Source organism: Meleagris gallopavo, chromosome 3, assembly GCF_000146605.3.
Source record: "Meleagris gallopavo isolate NT-WF06-2002-E0010 breed Aviagen turkey brand Nicholas breeding stock chromosome 3, Turkey_5.1, whole genome shotgun sequence".
Classification (NCBI taxonomy): Eukaryota; Metazoa; Chordata; class Aves; order Galliformes; family Phasianidae; genus Meleagris; species Meleagris gallopavo.
The window spans coordinates 6,722,031-6,739,929 of record NC_015013.2 but is presented as its reverse complement, the minus strand read 5'-3'; the positions used below and the strand labels follow the sequence as shown (position 1 = coordinate 6,739,929).

The following is a 17,899-nucleotide window of genomic DNA, read 5'->3' as shown; positions in this document are numbered from 1 at the left end:
AAAAAGGGAAAAAAAAGAGGGAATTTGGGAGAGGAGGAGATGACACCAAAAACACTTGCCTCTTGCCACTTAACTGTTTTTTATCTTAATGATGATTGTGATCATTTTGGAAAAGAAAATTTGGATTTCAGAATGTGTCAAACAGAGATTTTTTTTTTAATAATTCTTCACTTAAAAATAAGTGGAAAAAGTAATAGGTAAAATGATGGCTTTGGGGTGTGATGAAAGGAAATATTCACCAGATACCAGAATCATCCTTTTGTACCAAAGCTGCAAGAACTCAGTTGCTCTCGAGGTTTGAAATCTTGGTGAAGAATGGAGAGACAGAAAGCAGTGGTGGGATTTAGGACAAAAGGTTAAAAGCTATGTTTTAATCTTAAATTTGAAAAGGCAGTGATTATGAAAATAAATACAAGTTTGAGGGGGTAAGTGGATTTGAATTGTTATGTACTTGTAGAAGAAAAAAGTTGAAGTCACAATTCCAACAATAAAGAAAAATACGGAATACTGTAACTATTTGGCTGTCAGAAGTAAATTTCCTCCTATTTATTTTTAAATGATAGCTTTTTTTCCCCTGATCTGCTTGAAGTTCCTGAAATGCACAGAGGTCAGATTTTTCTTTAATCTTGAGATGACAGCATCGGTGTCTTGGCCCCGGGGGTGGGTGAATAGATGCTTTTAATTATATAACAGAATATCAAGCTATTCTGATCACAAAAAAGTCACCCTGGGGTGAGGTAGAGTGAAACATCTACCACTCTGGTTTGGAGTATTACAGGCATGTGCTGTTTATAGATATTGCCTACTTACAAAGAAAAATAATGGCAAGCAAGACATGGATAAACCTTGACATCTCAATATTAAGACATGCACGTGGAAGAAATACTTTAGGTTTTTTCCTCTAAATTTTAATCTGTAGCTATAATCTTCATATTTCTTAGTCTGCATATCTGCATGATGCTTGCTAAATCTTTGGCCCTGTTGGGAAGAACTGTGGGCAAATTACGTGCTTTTGAATGAAAATAACTTTTTGCCAAATGTTGTCGTTTACTACCCAAGCACATCAGTTGTGCCTGAGCATCATGAATGTCATCGTTGTTAACTGCTTATTTTGAGATAGTTTGGGTGAGTTTTCTGAACAGATGATGATATACTTAAGGAAATGTGACTAGAAGCCAGACATATAGAAATTAATCTTAATTTTCTCCTTATTACAGGCATCGCTTTCACAGATTTACCGGTAAGACAAGTGCATTTTCAAACAACTTTCTACATGTTTCATAAACTGATGTTTAGATTTTGCTCACATTTAGCTTGTATTCCTCAGAAATCCACTGAAAATCCTCTTCACTGATTTGAAATCAGATGTTTTCATCTTTTAAACGATGATTTCTTAGTTGAAGCAGAAAGTTTTCTGTTTTTACACCAAACCTCACAGGGTTTTTCCTATTCAGGTATTCATTGCTTCTAGTGAACTTCCACCAAAATGTTATGTATGAATGAATGATACATACAATTATTTACTTTACACTTGATTTGACAGACCCAGGCCTTACATAAAGATCAGTGCTTCATGAAACACCAGCATTGTGCATATATGTATGGCTGTGTTATTGTATGTGGAAATGCTGGCTACTTAAGACATCGTCAGTGTAACTCATGCTTGATGCTTAGCTTTCAAAAACATTACAAGTTTTCTTCATAAGATCAAACATTAAAGTTTTAGTGTTTTTTTTTTTTTTTTTGAGGAAGTTGCAGGTACTTGAAGTCTTCTATTTTTTGGTTAATTAAATCGTATTTCCTTAAAACCACTATAAATGTGTTCCCTATGCTATTGGTACAGGCATGATACTGCACTTAATTTGCTTTTCTCATCCAGTTATTTCTGATTCAATCTGGTTAGGGCACAGAGTGTAATGGTTCCATCTGGCCAACTGCTCTGTTAGCTATGGCCATAGGAGGTGGGGAGAGATAATAAGGAAAAATGAAGCAGGTGGCACAGGGTTTGGGTGCTTCATGAAGGAAGCTGCTGCTGTTCTGGATCTGTGGGATGCCAGCAGGAGTACTTGCCAGAATGTGGTACCAGCACAGGAAAATTCTGACATCTTCACCTGAAGTTTGAAGCTGGACCCCTCCTCATCAGAACTGATTGCTTTCATAGGATCAAAAGCTTTAAGACTTGTGCTTTGTTGCTTAGTCTAGGCTAGATAACATTATAAACAAGGCTAATTTAGAAAGCCAGAGTAGAGAAGAGGCAAGAGAGGCTTTGGAATGGTTTTAACAATCAGGGTATTTTTTCTTTTAGTTTCACTGGGCTTCAGGTTCTTAGTGGCCTACCTGGTGATAACTTCGTACTCATAGCTGCCATTTATTCAGTGCACAGTACTGTAGACCAGCATACCATTATACCAGATCACTATTGATTGTGGTGTAAGCAGGATATAGGTATATTAAAAACAAAGCCAAAAGCTAACTGCTTGCCATACCGTTTCTCAGATGCTAAGAAGGTTAGTTTAATCTCAACCCACAGACTTTACTTTTCTCATATTTGGAGTATTTCAAATTTGCACTGAGACTTAATCTCTAAGCAGAAAATAAAACTGAGACAACAATAAGTGTTTTAAAGTTTGTTTTTTTTAGATACAAGTTCAGGAATTCATGGGAACCCCAATGCACTATTGCAGTTCTTTTTAGGCACTGCACTTGGACTTTGAGGCTAATGAATCCTCTATCCTGTCAGTTCTTACTACTAAAATTCAGCAATGTTTTTAAGTATTTCACCCCCAAAAGGAAAATGGCCCACTTTGTAAGTTCAATTTTTATTCTCTTTTAAAAGAAGTTTTAATCTTAGTCTTTGAAAATCATTTAAAAATTGGGTCTTAATATTTTGTGAAATTCAACCCAAAAGTTGGAAACTTTAGCACAGTTTAAAAAGTGCCTTTTCTAACTAGAAAGAGAATGATCACTAACCCTTACTTAATCATAGAATGATAGAATTGCTCAGGCTGGAAAAGACCTTCAAGATAATCAAGTCCAACCACAACCCAACCATACTACCCTAACTCTAACAACCCTCTGCTAAATCATGGACCTGAGCACCACATCCAAACAGATTTTAAGCACATCCAGAGATGGTGACTCAACCACCTCCCTGGGGAGGTTATTGCAGTGCTTAACAACCCTTGCTGTAAAGAAGTGTTTCCTGATATCCAACCTAAATTTACCCTGGCACAACTGAAGGCCATTTCCCCTCGTCCTGTCACCAGTGAGAGGAGAACCAACCCCACTCTTGCTGTGAGCACCTTTCAGATATTGGAAGAGAGCAGTAAAGTCCCCCCTCAGCATCCTTTTCCCCAGACTAAACAGCCCCAGTTCCTTCAGTCTCTCCTTGTAGGGCACATTCTCCAGTCCCTTCACAAGCCTTGTTACTTATTTCAAAATAAAGAATGGTGACCATTGGGAATAAAATTCATCAGTCATTGTATTGCTGGATTGGTAGAAGTTGCTTCAAATGCTGGACATATGATCCAGGGATTTGCTTTTTCACACTACTAGTAACATTGGGGTTCTTACAAAGGTTGGTTGGTTTGGTTGGTTGTTTTTTTTTTAAAGGGGATGGGGAAATTAGGTATAAGAGGAGAGAACTAATTAAAAAATTTCTTGCAGCCAAACTTGTACCCTACAGTAGGACTCCAGACACCAGGAGAAGTTGTGGATGCTAATTTTGGACAACACCCATTTGTATTTGATATTGAAGATTATATGCGGGAATGGAGAACCAAAATTCAAGCACAGATTGACAGATTTCCAATAGGAGATCGGGAAGGAGAATGGCAAACAATGATTCAGAAGTAAGACTTTGAATATTGTTCACTTAAAAAAAAGTTAATCTGATGATTTCAGAGGTCTTTAAGATGCCGTACCTGTTGTCCTATTCAAAAAACTGCAGATTATATTAAAAGCTAGTACTGATAGTTTTGTTGATGTAACAGTGCAATAAATATGTGTGAATTAAGCACATGAATTAAGCAGATGCTTTTCAAGAGAGATTTTTCTGTCATTACTTAAATAAGAATTTGCAATAAGTGTAAATCTTCCGTTCTGATTTGACCTATCCAGTTTGGGTTGGTGTGTTTTGGAAAAATTGCCAGAAGCAATGGTCAGCTTTAATACTTGAGCAACTGGAAATGTTCCTTTGCATTCTTAGCCTTTGGCATGCCAGTGTAGCTTGTGGCTCTTCTGTGCGTGAAGTGCAAAGATGGTGGCTTTGGCTTTGCATTAATTTCCTGGTGAAAATGCAAACTGAATCACTTCAATCTGTGTCACGAGCAATAAAGAAGCTTGAGAAGCAGACTGTTTTCTAATTGATCAAACTTTGGATCACAATTTTATTAAAATTAATTGTAATAAAATTAATTTTGCTGGCTTAGTACTGTATTTGGAGATGATACTGAATTACTTCAGTCTGACTTGTACAGAAGTTCAAATAGAAATCTTTGATTCGGTCACTTTTTTTTTCCAGAAACAGAAGTTTTACATTCAAGGAGTTCTCAATTGCACATCTAGTTAATAAATGTTTCTGGGTTTTATTTTTGTTTATTTTTAGAATGGTGTCATCTTACTTAGTTCACCATGGATACTGTGCAACAGCAGAGGCATTCGCCAGGTCCACAGACCAGACTGTGCTAGAAGAATTAGCTTCCATTAAAAATAGACAAAGTAAGGCTGGAAAGCACATTGCATCTTTTCTTTTTCTTTTCCCTTCTCCCTTAAACGGATACTGCATAGATCTTAAAGATTGTTGTAGAGTATTCTTGCAGCACTGTTTCGTAGTACAGTTCTTTGCTTTCATGTAAAGCTGTGCATATATGAACAGCTGGCTAAGATGAACTGCACTAATACTCCTGGAGCTTGTTTGATGTAGCAGGATGTGGTAAATCACCTGTTGTCCTTCTCTTGAATGGAAAATTGTGATCTGTCTTAAACAACCGTGTGTAATGTCTGTATACCAGTGCTTGTGACTGACCCTTACCTCTCACAAACAGGAATATAAAGCTGTTGATAAAAGTTTAAACTTTTCTCTCAGTGATAAGGGTTAGAGTTTAGAAAATGCTTTGAGTTAAAGCAAATGTCATTTTTTTTTCCAGTTTACAGTTAAGGGAGAGAGGATAAGGGGAATTAATATAGTGTGCTTCTCACTTGCTGTGGCTGTGCTGTTTGGCAGCCTGATGAAAACAGTGCCTTCCCCCATTCATTTTGATCCCTGCTGTATGAACACAAGCATTTGTGTGACTGCATGACATAGCACATGGGGAAACTGCTTTGGTGGAAGAATAGCTTGTCTGTTGGGTTGTTTTTCATTAGGATCAATTTCTCAGTCGGTGGTTAGAGCTGTGAGGCTGTTTGAGGCTTGTGCCAGGTTACAGCAGCAGAAACGTTAACTAAAGCTGCCAAGTCTGTTGTGGAAAGATTGAGTTTTATCTGTAACCTGACTTAAGCATGTGTTGCAGGTGAGAGACACTAATTTTTTTTTGGCCAAAATTGAACCACTGGGAGTGTGGGAAGTAATTGGGATATTCTTGGGGGATGGTAGTTTGGTATGTGCTTTTATACAAAGGTATGAAACTGAGAAATATAATCACAGAATGATGTCTCCAATCTTAATCCAGCTCTACATGAGCAGTCCTTGTTCAAAACATTTGCACACTGACCATAAAAGTATTTACTTAGTACTTGTTTAGATAGCTGTAGGTAGAGTATGACTCTTCACTCTCCCTATTGAACTTTTTAAGGAAGCATGATTTTTCTTTAAGCTTTTTTTTTCTAATGAACAGCCCTGTTGATGAATGGTTGCAGTGTCTTTTAATAACTAATTTACATGTGTTAATCCATTAGCTGTCGTTTTAACTGTTGTTTTTGGTGAACAGAAATTCAGAAACTGATTTTGGCAGGATGAATGGAGAACCCATTGAAACAACGTAACAGCTGTATCCAAGTTTACTAGAAAAAAATCCTAATCTCTTATTTGTTTTTTGGTGAACAGGAATTCAGAAATTGGTTTTAGCAGGAAGAATGGGAGAAGCCATTGAAACAACACAACAGTTGTATCCAAGTTTACTAGAAAGAAATCCTAATCTCTTATTTGCATTAAAGTGAGTCTTCAAATTATACAGATGTGTGTTTATAGATGACACAATTACCTTCTGAGAAAAGACAATTAAAGTTTTCACAGAAACTTAAAGTTAAGCAGCATTTTTTAGAAAATGTGTAGTTTTTTTTTTCTTTATGCTATATTTATTTGCTACGTGTTAAACTAGGTTTTGTCATCAAGGTCTTGTTTTGCAGCATAATTCACGTCTTGCTGTAGACTTGTCCTCTAGAACTAAGTTTTTGTACTTCTAAAAATGAATTTTAATCAGATTCAGTGTCAAGTAAAACTTAAAATGTAACTGATAGAGTGTCACATACAAGAAGGTTAAGAGTCTTGTGGCATAAGTTGGTCTGTTCCTCCAAATGGCTGACTGACATTAAACGCCTCTTTAAGATGAGTTGTTGCTCTCCTTGTCACTGAACCAAAAACCTCTCAGGACAGTGAAAATTCAGTAATCCCAAAGAGTCCTCGTAGCTTCATGGGCATGCAATATTCACCTTCATTCTGGCATTTCTACTTGCCAGCTGTGCTGATCCTCCAAAATTGTTTATCATGTCACGACATTAGAATGTGGGAAAAAATCTGCTCCTTATATAAAAACAAAGCACTAGAATTTTTATGCTCAGTTAATTTACTTGAAATGTTTGAAGTCTGTCGCACTCAAGTGCTGAACAGAATTCATGTGATAGTACTGCAGACTTATCACAGAATGTGATTTGATGAAAGACCTCACTTTAACATCAACTGTATGTTATCTTTTTCTCAATCTGTCTTGCTAAATTTTGCCTGCTCCATTAAGATTACCTAAGCCTAAAACATTAAGCAGTAGCTCTAAGCTTCATCAAAATCCATAGTAAAATCTCCTTACTTAAAATAAAATTGACAAAGAGTAACCACCTCTAAAAGGAAGGTTTGTATGTGAGTTTGCTTACTAAACTGTTTTCCGGTGTAAATGTTTCATGTCAAAGAAGTTATCATTTAATCCTTACTGTTCCAGGCAGTCACAGTGTGTTCGTATTACCTTTGAGACAAATAACAGGCATGACAACAGAATTATGTATCCTTCTGAAGAAATACGCTTGCCCCTGCCAATAAAGCAAAACAAAAAGTACATTTTTAGTGCTCTAAACTTTGAGGACTTATTGCCAGAGTTTATCCTCAAAGATAACATTCCTGTTCTTCTCCCTCATAAACTTCATAGTTTCCTATTTTGGCCGAATATTCTGTTTGCTGATGATTGGGTTAGTGACATCCAGCATTTTGTTGAGTCAGACTGTTTTAAAGTGTATTTAACACTAAAATCACTGATATCATTGGTAAATTGAAGTGTCTGAATTGTTTTATTAGCTTAACTTCTTTGTCTTTTGTTTAGGGTGCGCCAGTTCATAGAGATGGTGAATGGTACGGACAGTGAAGTGCGGTGTTTGGGAGGCCACAGTCCAAAATCTCAAGATAGTTACCCTGTTAGCCCACGGTCTTTTAGTAGCCCTAGCATGAGCCCCAGCCATGGAATGAATATTCACAATTTGGCAACAGGCAAAGGGAGCAGCACACACTTTTCTGGTAAGTTGATGTGGAGGATAAACCAAATGTGTAAAGCTTTCTTCTGTGGTTTTGAGTACTGGGAGAAGTCACAAGCATCGAACCTGTGGATAGACTGTTTTAGTTGGGGCTGAGGCTTTTTGCATTGAAGTAGAGATTTAACAGTCAAAGTCTGTTATTCCCAATCACTACAGAAACTGTATAAATGAAATGAAATCTAAAGAAATCATTGCTTCTGTGAGGTACGGAGTTTTGACATGAATTTCTGTTGTCATTTTGATGCTAATCCATGGGTTAGGCAAGGTGCCTGAAATCCAGTAAGTGCTCTCTGTTGTTCGTGGAATAGTAGGAAATACCAGGAGCTGGGTGGCCAAGCTAGGTTACACAAACAAGCAAACTGCTGGCAGCCACATTGCAGTCTGCACAGCTGAGACTGTTCTGAAAGCACCTGTAGTGATGGCAGAGCTTCAGTGGGAGATGAAGATGTTCAGGACTGCCCCATGCTAATGGGGAGATCCCAGCACAGGGATTGGACACGTTAAAATGGTACTTGAGCACGTCATCTCTGAAGCCAGTACTGCTTTGGTAGCATGTGGAGGCTGTCAATTTTCAGTTCTGTTTCTTTCTTAAATCTAAACTGGAGCAGACTGGGAGCTTTGGTTGGTTGTTTTTCCTCCTCCCTGTGGCATCCAGAATACCAGCTGCTGCTTCAGGTGTTTTAGTCTTGTTACACTCAGAGTTACTGTTGTTTCCTCGGGTTCTTATTGTGATGTATTGTAGAAAGCACCTCTAACTTTCTTATTTTGAAAGCAGAGGCACTACTTAATAAGTAAGCAGGTAAATGGTGTTGTTAACATTGAGATTTGGGATTTGCTGAATAGCAGAAAGTGGCAGTGGGGTGGGGGGAGGAGGTGATTGGGGTTTCTTGTTTTTATTTCTGAAATAATAAATCCTTCCTATGACCTGTTTCTGTGTTAGATGATATTAGGGAGCTCCTACATTTGTGCTTGATAGGACTGCCAATTACATGTTTGCTTCAAATGGCAGTTTATTGATTATGTTTTGGAAGGGTCAGAAGAAATTTTAGCCAGACATCATAATTTCACAGCATGGTATAATTTTATTTAGCAAAGCACAATATTAGCAATTAAAATAATTATACAGGAAAGCAGCAGGGTTGTATTTATGTAGCAGCATGGAAAACATTTCAATACTGAATTTTACTGTGTGTTTACAAAGATAATTATGTGATAAAGAATTAGAATGATGCATGTCTGCTTTCATTCTTAATTTTTACAGTGGCCTAAAAAACGTTCTTGCTTCTTTCAGGAATGTTTATAAATGATTGTGTTGATTCAGTTTTATGTCTTACTCATGTATATTTACAACTGAGAAGATCTTCCCATCTGTGTGCTGGTATTTCTTAAATAATGTTTTCATTTCTGCACTGTAGAAACCTTAAAGGTACAAATACTTGAAGCCTGGAGGCTGCCTTTTTAGGATTGTTTGACCAATGTAGTATTTTGTGACTGGGAGCAATTAAGCTATTTTTGCTTCACTTGTGTAAATTGGTATCTACAAAGTTCTTGGTAATTAACAACTATAAAAACTTTCTTTCAGGGTTTGAAAGTAGTTGCAGTAATGGAGTAATATCAAATAAAGGGCATCAGTCTTACTGTCACAGTAAGCATACAGCCACCAGCTTGAATGTACCAGAACTTAACAACATAAATGTATCAAGATCTCAGCAGGTTAACAGCTATTCGAGGTGAGTGAACTTTGATACTTCCAATATACATTAATATACATTTAGAGAAAAGTTTTCAGTGGAATTTTTTTTCTTTCAAGAATAGTTACAGGATTTATTGGAGGGCACTGAAGGGAAGGGAGAAATAACTGCTTCTGTTTGTGACTGCTCGAGTCTGCTCTGGTTTTAACTTCTCCAGCTCAAGAGACTTTTTTTTTTTCCTGTTCAGTTAAAGAAATGCCATGAAGAAAAATAAATGATCTTGCTGATAGCTATTTATGATCAGTTTAGAAATTGTTTAGGGAAGATTACGTAGCTCACTTGTAATTTTAATTTATAACACTGACGTTAGTTTAAGAGCCCTTGTTTGGAAGGTAGTACCTAAATACACCCTACTCCTAAGAATGTTACCCTGTATTGATTGAATGGGATAGGAAATGGTGTAGGCAATAAAAAGTAATCTGGATACTTTCACTTTGTGCATTATCTACTGGCCAAACACAATTGAGGTACATCTGGAATGTGGATACTCTTCCATTGCACACATAACAGGAATTGTTTGCCTACCTTCCGTCGCTGTCACCTGTAGAAAGAACGAAAATGATGCATGAACCTGGGCATAAATATTGAGCTCTGTAGACTAACACAAATGCAGCATAACTTGGTTCAGTTTGAAATCCACAAGTACTTTGTTGCGTTGTCCAAAATGCATTCCCCAAAGCATCAACTAAGATACTAAGCTGTATGTGACAACAAAAACATATCATGGTTAGATTGCAGTGGCATTAGCAGAAAATAAGAGTAACAATTTTTGGTTTAGGTTCCCAAGTTTGCATTTGTGTCAGCAATCACCTCTGCAGAACAACTTGGCAGAGTTCAACGTTGAAATTTCTCACAGGATGAAGACAGTTCCTTTATTGTAGAGTTGCCCAGCTACAGAGATCTTTTGGTCATTGTCAGAGGAAGCTGAATATTTTTTGGTTCTACTGGCAGCAAGCTGTTAAAGCTCTAAATCTTTTTGGTCTTGTGAAAGGTTTTAGATAGTGACAAAATAGTTTCACCCTATTCTATTCCAAAGCTTGTTCTATCAGGAAAGGTCAGTCTCCAGAGCCATGATGGCATCTAAAAGTGTCTTTGTGACTGCTGTGAGCAGTGTGTTGCAGAGTTGAATTTACTTCTGACTCTTTCAGTCTCTTGGTGTTCTTGGTAATTGCTCTGGGTTCTTCTTCCTTTTCCCTGAAATTCCACTGAGAGTAAATGGGAGATTGAGGCTTTTTTGTGAATATTATTTACCTAAATGTCAAGTCTATTTTGAGAGCATCATATTTACTTAGCTGTGCTTTAAAAAAGAAGGGGATGGGGGGGAAGCAGAACTAAGATGTTTCTTCAGTGCATGTTCTCTGCCTCCTCCTATGTTCAGATACATAAGCAGGGTAAGGTCTTCTTGCTGTCCCTTCAGAAAGTGCTACAATACTGATGCCTGAATACTGGTGGACACATTCTGTGTTTTCAATCTGAAAATGGTGTTTTCCTGAATGCTAATATTGGGAGAGCCTTAATATTTCCTGCTGCTCTGATATTTCTGGTTGCTATGGAAAAAACCTGTGGTCCACCTTGGTAATACATAAGAACGGTATTTCTTCAGGCAGGGTGAGCATCTGTGAGGTGTTGTGCTGGAACTGCAGAGGGCATAACCCAAAGCATTTAAGTATGAATAAAACTTGTGTTTCTTACTCTCATTTCAGCAATGATGTAGACATGGAAACAGATCACTACTCCAATGGGGTTGCTGAGACTTCATCCAATGGCTTCCTAAATGGTAGTTCTAAACATGATCACGAAATGGAAGAATGTGACACAGAAATGGGTCTGCAGTGATATTTCTTACATTTTTATTAAGTGATGGCAACAAGGTTATGTTTTTACTTGCAATGCTTCCCAACTTGAAAATTAAGGATATTAGGATATTAGACACCTTAATTTTTGTTGTTGTTGTTCTGCTATGATATGTAAATCTCATAACTCTGATGTAGCCAGTCTGTTGGCAGTGTGGGAGCAGGGGAAAGGGGTGACTTGTGGAAAGTCAAACTAGTATTGGTTTCTAAGGAAATACCTTTGAGAAGATGTTCCTTAGCCTGCTTTATATTCAGTCATGCCTGTTGTTGCTGACAGCTTAAAAAGTTACCATTTACTCTGGCAGTTATGGCACACACTGTCCTTGTCCAGTAGTGCAGGAAGCACACAGGCTACAATCTGGGCTGTGGTTATTACTGCCATTTGCATCTTGAGAAACAGAAGAGACCAGCCCAGCCACTTGCACTCTTGCAGAACTGTATTCTCAAGCAATCAATTTACACAGATACCAATTAATAGATGGTTCACGTGAGGTTTGAAACTCAGGACATCACTGGTAAACTTCCAGAATGCAGTATTGCTAACAGATACCTACAAAAGCTCCACGGTTCCAAGGGGAAGTGCTGTTGCTGACCATGCAGCTTTGCTGGTGGATACTGCATAACTGTTCAAAAGCAAATAGAACTTTGTTTTGGCCACGAATAGGAGGGATGTTCTATATAGGAGGGATGTTCTATTTCCCAGATCATTTCCCTACATTACATTCTGAAACAGTGGTAACACGATCCTGTTTCTATGAGAGGAAAACCAAAGCACTTCTTTACTCTCTTGCAGCCATGTCCACAGAGGCTGTGACAGATGCAAAGTGGCTGCATGGGGAGCAGAGTGCTTTCTTTCCAACGTTGACCTTTTCTCTGCCTTCAGGCCACAAACAGCACTGCTTGAAGACTTGAGAGTGCTTCTTTTCTAAACAGAGACATGGCTCCTCAGGCTGCTTTGTTGACATCATGCAGTTCAAGAAATTTGTTGCAGCTTTTCTACGTATTCTCTTTAGTGATGTGTATGTCATACAAAGTAGGCAGATTTTTCCAGAGCTGATACACTTCTGAGAAAAAAGTGTAGTGTTGATTTTATTTTTAAAACAACGTTTGAAATTGTGGTGAAAATATAGCAATGCTGAAATGGGAAGGATGAATGGTTTTGTGATCTGTACATAAAGATCTGGTTTAAAAACTTGGTTTTATTGATGAAAAATGGCAAGGAAAAGATGAATTCTTTAGCTGGAATACGTAGCTGTAAATTTAAGAAAGGCAAGGCTTTCACAGAAGCTAAAGAATATTTTGCTACTAAAAAATTGTATTAATACATACTTGAAACCAAGTAGTACTTTGGAATACTGTACAAAATAGTGAAGAAGGCAGTTGTAACATTCCACTTGATGACAAAATAAGCCTGAAAGCTAGTATGTTTTGCAAGGACTGTGTACACTCATAGCAGTAGTATTAAATCGGTCCATTTGAGGATTTCTGGGAAGTTTTGGTTCTATTGTGTAGGCTGGTGTTTTTTCTTTCCCACTCTGATTTAGTGGTTCAGGATTTGGCTTATCTTTCTGAGTGCAGTGCTGAAGAATTAATAAGATAGCTAGAAATGCATGGTGGCTTTTTTTTTTTTTTTTTTTAAATTGATGTTCTTATAAAATTTTAGGGTAAAACTAGGCTGGCTGAATCCTTGTAAGTTAACGTGAAGGAACTGTTTAACAGTGGGCCGTACAGGAGTGCATTGTGCTGGGATTTGTGGCCCTCTGTGCTTCCCTCCTGAGAAGGCAGATGACTGAAGTGGAATCAGTGCATTCCCCAGATCCATAGATTCTTATTTTCACTCTAATGGTGGTGATGATGACGATATCGTTTTTGCAGAAGTAGATTCAAGTCAGTTAAGGCGTCAACTGTGTGGTGGCAGCCAAGCAGCTATTGAGAGAATGATCCATTTTGGAAGAGAATTGCAAGCGATGAGTGAACAACTAAGAAGAGAATGTGGCAAAAACACAGCAAATAAGAAAATGCTCAAGGTATGCTTTGTCTTGGAATTGCTGCTAAGGTGAACAACTGCATTGCCCACCTGAAGCTTCTCACAGCATGCTACCTAACAGCACTGTTTTGCTTAAACTTCTGTGATTTCACTGTGGTTTCTTTTGGTCTGAGTGTATTGCAATCAACTGTGGTGTGGTACCATCTCCTGTCTTGTCCATGTAGCACGTTCATGGAGAAAATAACTTCATATTGTAATACAGTTAAAAGCAGAGATGAATTTAGTGTGTCCCCTTATCTCACTTCTAACCACTATTTCTAGCAAGAATTGGTAGAGGCCAGAAACCTGCCCTGTGTGCAAGTAGTCTGCTGAGTTTTGAGACTGCTCTGAGTCATGAGTCAAAATATGCTAAGAAAAGGTGCAAGTTTTCACTAGTGTAATGCAGCTGTGATGTAATAATCTTCCTGCAGGATGCGTTCAGTTTACTTGCGTACTCAGATCCATGGAGCAGCCCTGTTGGAAATCAGCTTGACCCAATTCAGAGAGAACCTGTGTGCTCTGTACTCAATAGTGCAATACTAGGTAAGACTTGGTGGGTTTTGCACGTGGCACTTCTGTGCCTTTCAGGGAAGCAGGGTAGCACACTGCTGCTCACTGTACTCTGGTTGCTGGATCCATCGCTGAGGTGGCTGAGTGATGAACAAAGCTTACTGTTACTGAATGTCCTGTGAGCAGAAGAGAGTTTTGGGGGTGTGTAGATGTACTACCTACTTGTTTTTATTGGTTCAAAGCAAAAAATGGCTTGCTCAGTAATAGAGCTCTGCAGAGAATTTCAAAGTGTTCCTTCGTTGTTCCTGCTGTTTTGCCATGAGGGTAAGCTTTGGAAGGAAGTACATGGATTTTGAGTTTTCTAGTACAAGAAAACAATGAAACCAAGTGAGATATTTTAACTGCTGCTGTTGATCTTCCAGAGACTCACAATCTGCCAAAGCAACCACCGCTTGCCCTGGCAATGGGACAAGCATCACAGTGTCTGGGATTGATGGCCCGATCGGGAATTGGATCCTGTGCTTTTGCCACAGTGGAAGACTACCTACACTAGCTATGCATTTGAAGATCTGTGAAATGGTGTGGTGTATTCACTATGGAAAGTAGACCAGCTCTGCTGACTGGAATTTGGAATTTTAATTATGTACTAAGGACAAGTCTGTCGCTTTATGTTGCTTCCTAGTTTACAGCATGATGCAAATGATTTCTAACTTAGTGTTAGAGAATTTCCACCTTTGAACCTCTTAGACAACTAAGAGTGGAAAATATCACTGATAATGTCAGACATCCAAATTGACAAATACAGATCCTCTCAACGATTGTCTAAAACAAACCAAAAATCCTGCTGCCTTGTGGTGGGACAGAAGAGCAGAAACGTGGATGTATTAGCATGTGGGTGATGTATGTGTCAAGCAGGATGACTTGCCAGCCGCCACCCCCGTTGTTACATAGTTCAATCAATGTAATTTGCAAAATGCATAAACACCTGATGGTTTGGATATAGTGTTGATGGGAAGAAATGATATTTTTTAATGTGTACTGTAAAACTTGAATTACTCAGGAGCTGAGTGATATGTTTGTTGCTACTTACAATCCCAACCTGTTGATCTTAGTAGTTTTTGTTTTAACATGGTCTTTTCAACTTTGTTTCCTTGTTTAACTACAGACAGCTTCTGTTGTGTAGACTCACCAGTTTAACTGTTGTATTATAACAGTATTACATGTCAACACAGTGTGGTTATGACCTATTTATATAAAAACCAAATATTTAGTCAATTTACAGTCTTAATTTAATCTTTGTACACCTTGCATTTTTAAAAGTGCTTAAATAGTACTATATTGCAATAAAATGTAGTGATATCATAATTAACCAGTCATTAAAAACTTACTTCTACATACATGGTAGCATGGGCTTGTATGCTACATTTTCTTTGTTCTAGTTTTATCTTAGAACGATGGTTCACTGCTGGACCCTACAATACCACCTCTCTTGTCAAAGCTGCTGAAAATTAAAGGGTGTGCTCTTACCATGAGATAGCACTGCTAACTCAAGGCAGCAAGTTAAACACTCCCTGAAGGTAGGGGAAAAAAAATAATAAATTACATTCCTTGAAAGTAATCAAGCCTGGCTAAAAGCAGCCCTGCCATGTGAACTGATATAAGGACTCTAATACTAGCCTACAGCCTCTCCCGAATGATGTGGGTACTGAAAAAATAGGAATAATAGATGGTTTTAGGAAGCACAGCATCCACAAGAGTAAGTATGAAACCATTCATCTTTATTCTTTGCAGTCGAGGTGCCTCGTGGAACAAACCCCAGCTCTGTGAGATGAGCTTATAAGAGCCCCTGAGGGATATGCCATCATGACTGTGACCCAGCAGTGTGTCAGCTTCCCTAGCAACTTCTGCCAGGGGGAGGTAAGAATGCAGAGGGCAACCAGGACCACTTTGTGAAACTGTCCATTGCCTGAAGCTGAAAGAGAGGAGTAATGATGGAGAAGGAGGTGGAGGGTATATGACACCTGTTCACCTGTTACGTGTAGGTGATGAGAAATTAACTCTCAGTACGTGTCCGTTGATGGCATCTTCTCAAAAAGCTGTCTTCAAAGTGTACTTGTCATCTTTCTTGCGACCCAGGATTTTGTGAACTTTGCTGCTCTTTGCTTTTTTTCCAGTCCTTAAAACAAAACAAAACCAAATCAGTAAGCCTGTAAGCATTTTCTTAGCTCAGCTGTGTGGCTGGCAGCAATGCGTTCCATTACTGCAGCACTTCAAGCCTGGGCAGAAGCACATAAGGGAAAGCTGATAACTTCCTCTCAGTCGTGTTTCATATAGAACAGAAGGCTTCCACTGGCACATGCTGGTGCCACTGGCCAGCCTCCTGCAGGAAGGGGTGCAGTAGTGCTTTCACTTTTAAAGCACAAGTGGAAAAGCAGACGGATAGGGTACAGAATCAAGTAGTTTGGAGGGGGGCAAGGTTCCCATCCACGAGCTCAAGCTGCCCAGGGTCCCATCCAACCTAGCCTTGAACATGTCCAGAGGTGGGCATCCATATGCATGGAGTAGTGCCAACTTCATTATTTTTTTTTCTCTTTTACTTACCCCAAGATTTGTCCACAAACTGAACTGCAGCTTTTTTAATTGGGTCTTTCTTGTTCGCAGTGGAAAAGAATTCATTTGCTGTAACGAGATGAATATTAATTACAAAAGATTAATACAGACAAATCCAGATGCAGACCTAAGGAAAACTGCCTACCGCTCGTTCGGTTGGTGCCTGGGCCATAGAGCTGATCGCGTATGAAGTCTTTTGCTGTTTGTTGGTGGAGGCCTGTTAAGTTCCCATCTTTCAAGTGCACAGCAATATAGTTTCCTTTTGACCTGTTAGAAATGTAAATCCATGGCATAGTTACAGAACCCAAAACAACACGTGCTAGTCAATATTTTGATACTCGAGATGTCCGTACTGGTTTGATGATCAGCCAAGAGCTGAAGCAGCTTGCCCTGACTGGTGGGAGTCACAAACTCCTTGTAGCAGATGCTACTGCTGCTTTCCCATACACAATCATTGTGATGAGGTCAGAAGCATAATGAAGGAGACTTAAAGTCACAAACACACTTGTTTCAATTAGAGCAAGAGCAGGGCTAGCATCAAGTGAAAAACAGATCCTGGAGATCCAGCTGTAGGCTGCCTCCCTCAGGCTAGGGGAAACAGTGCTGCAGCACGGAGCTGCTGCCCCACATCTTCTGCTCCTGCCCTACCTGGTGCCTCCTGCTTTGTCTTTCTTGACCTGTCCTGGGATGCGGTCTTTCCTCTGTTTTGCAGAACCCCTTTCAGGACGTTTATCTATGGAAAATTCAACAGAAGAAAAATATCCCAAAAACACAATCTAGAAGTGTAAGTAAGAGGAACAGAAATGAAGTAATACAAGCTGTGAACAAGCATCCATTTTTAACTCCAAAAGGCACTTTCCAGCTGCTCTGTTTGGTAAAAACTAACAGTGCTGCTCTCAAAGGAGGGCTGTTGAAGAGGAAGGCCTAAGTCTCAAGGGATCCCTCTAAAAGCTACAGTGCTTTTGCTGTTCCTTGCTATCAGTCCCACATCGATAGGATTCAATACAGGACAAAAAAATCAGTGCAATAGAACAACTGTGCACTGCTGAAATTGGGGGTCCCGTCCCATCTTTATTCTCTGTTAACTGAGCTGTGGAAATGGAGCGTTCTGAGTACCTGGTGCAGGTGCGGGGCTCGGCTCTTCTGCTCTGCGAGGGAAGGGGAAAGCACGTTACAGCCACAGCCCGGCTTTGCGCAGCCAAAGGCCCCCGAAAAGCCACCCGTGGCCCCCCGCCCTCCTTCCTCACCGTGCAAGCGGCGCGGCGGCCAGCTCCTGCAGCAGGGCCTCGGGCAGCAGCTTCCTTCTCTACGGAGAAACGGCGGTGAGGGCGCGGGGCCCGGCCGGCCCGACTCGGTGCGGGCTGCGGGACGACCGCGGTACCTTCTGCTCCGTGAACAACTCCTGCCGCCGCCGCCGC

The 17,899-nt window shown here is 39.4% G+C and overlaps 2 protein-coding genes across 3 annotated transcripts in view; one reads left to right on the top strand and one right to left on the bottom strand.

The window, feature by feature from the left end:
• The window catches only part of RANBP9 (RAN binding protein 9), a 29,161-nt gene extending 13,893 nt beyond the window's left edge, over positions 1-15,268 (top strand). The window contains exons 4-13 of one of the 2 annotated variants that reach the window (XM_019613709.2): positions 1,218-1,240; positions 3,667-3,851; positions 4,607-4,719; positions 6,044-6,152; positions 7,524-7,714; positions 9,314-9,461; positions 11,186-11,307; positions 13,211-13,362; positions 13,793-13,904; positions 14,294-15,268. In XM_019613709.2, the coding sequence (XP_019469254.1) occupies positions 1,218-1,240; positions 3,667-3,851; positions 4,607-4,719; positions 6,044-6,152; positions 7,524-7,714; positions 9,314-9,461; positions 11,186-11,307; positions 13,211-13,362; positions 13,793-13,904; positions 14,294-14,424 (1,286 nt within the window). In that variant the 3' untranslated portion in view covers positions 14,425-15,268. The remainder of the gene's footprint in view (positions 1-1,217; positions 1,241-3,666; positions 3,852-4,606; positions 4,720-6,043; positions 6,153-7,523; positions 7,715-9,313; positions 9,462-11,185; positions 11,308-13,210; positions 13,363-13,792; positions 13,905-14,293) is intronic. The other variant, XM_019613708.2, reaches the window with a different exon arrangement.
• A 360-nt stretch (positions 15,269-15,628) lies between these two features.
• Positions 15,629-17,898, bottom strand: NOL7 (nucleolar protein 7; the record flags this gene model as incomplete). Its single annotated transcript, XM_010708446.2, has 7 exons — positions 15,629-16,047; positions 16,473-16,550; positions 16,627-16,748; positions 17,130-17,214; positions 17,598-17,629; positions 17,729-17,787; positions 17,863-17,898. Coding segments are annotated over 7 exons (486 nt in total), but the record flags the coding sequence as incomplete, so codon positions are not given.
• Position 17,899: the final 1 nt, after the last annotated feature.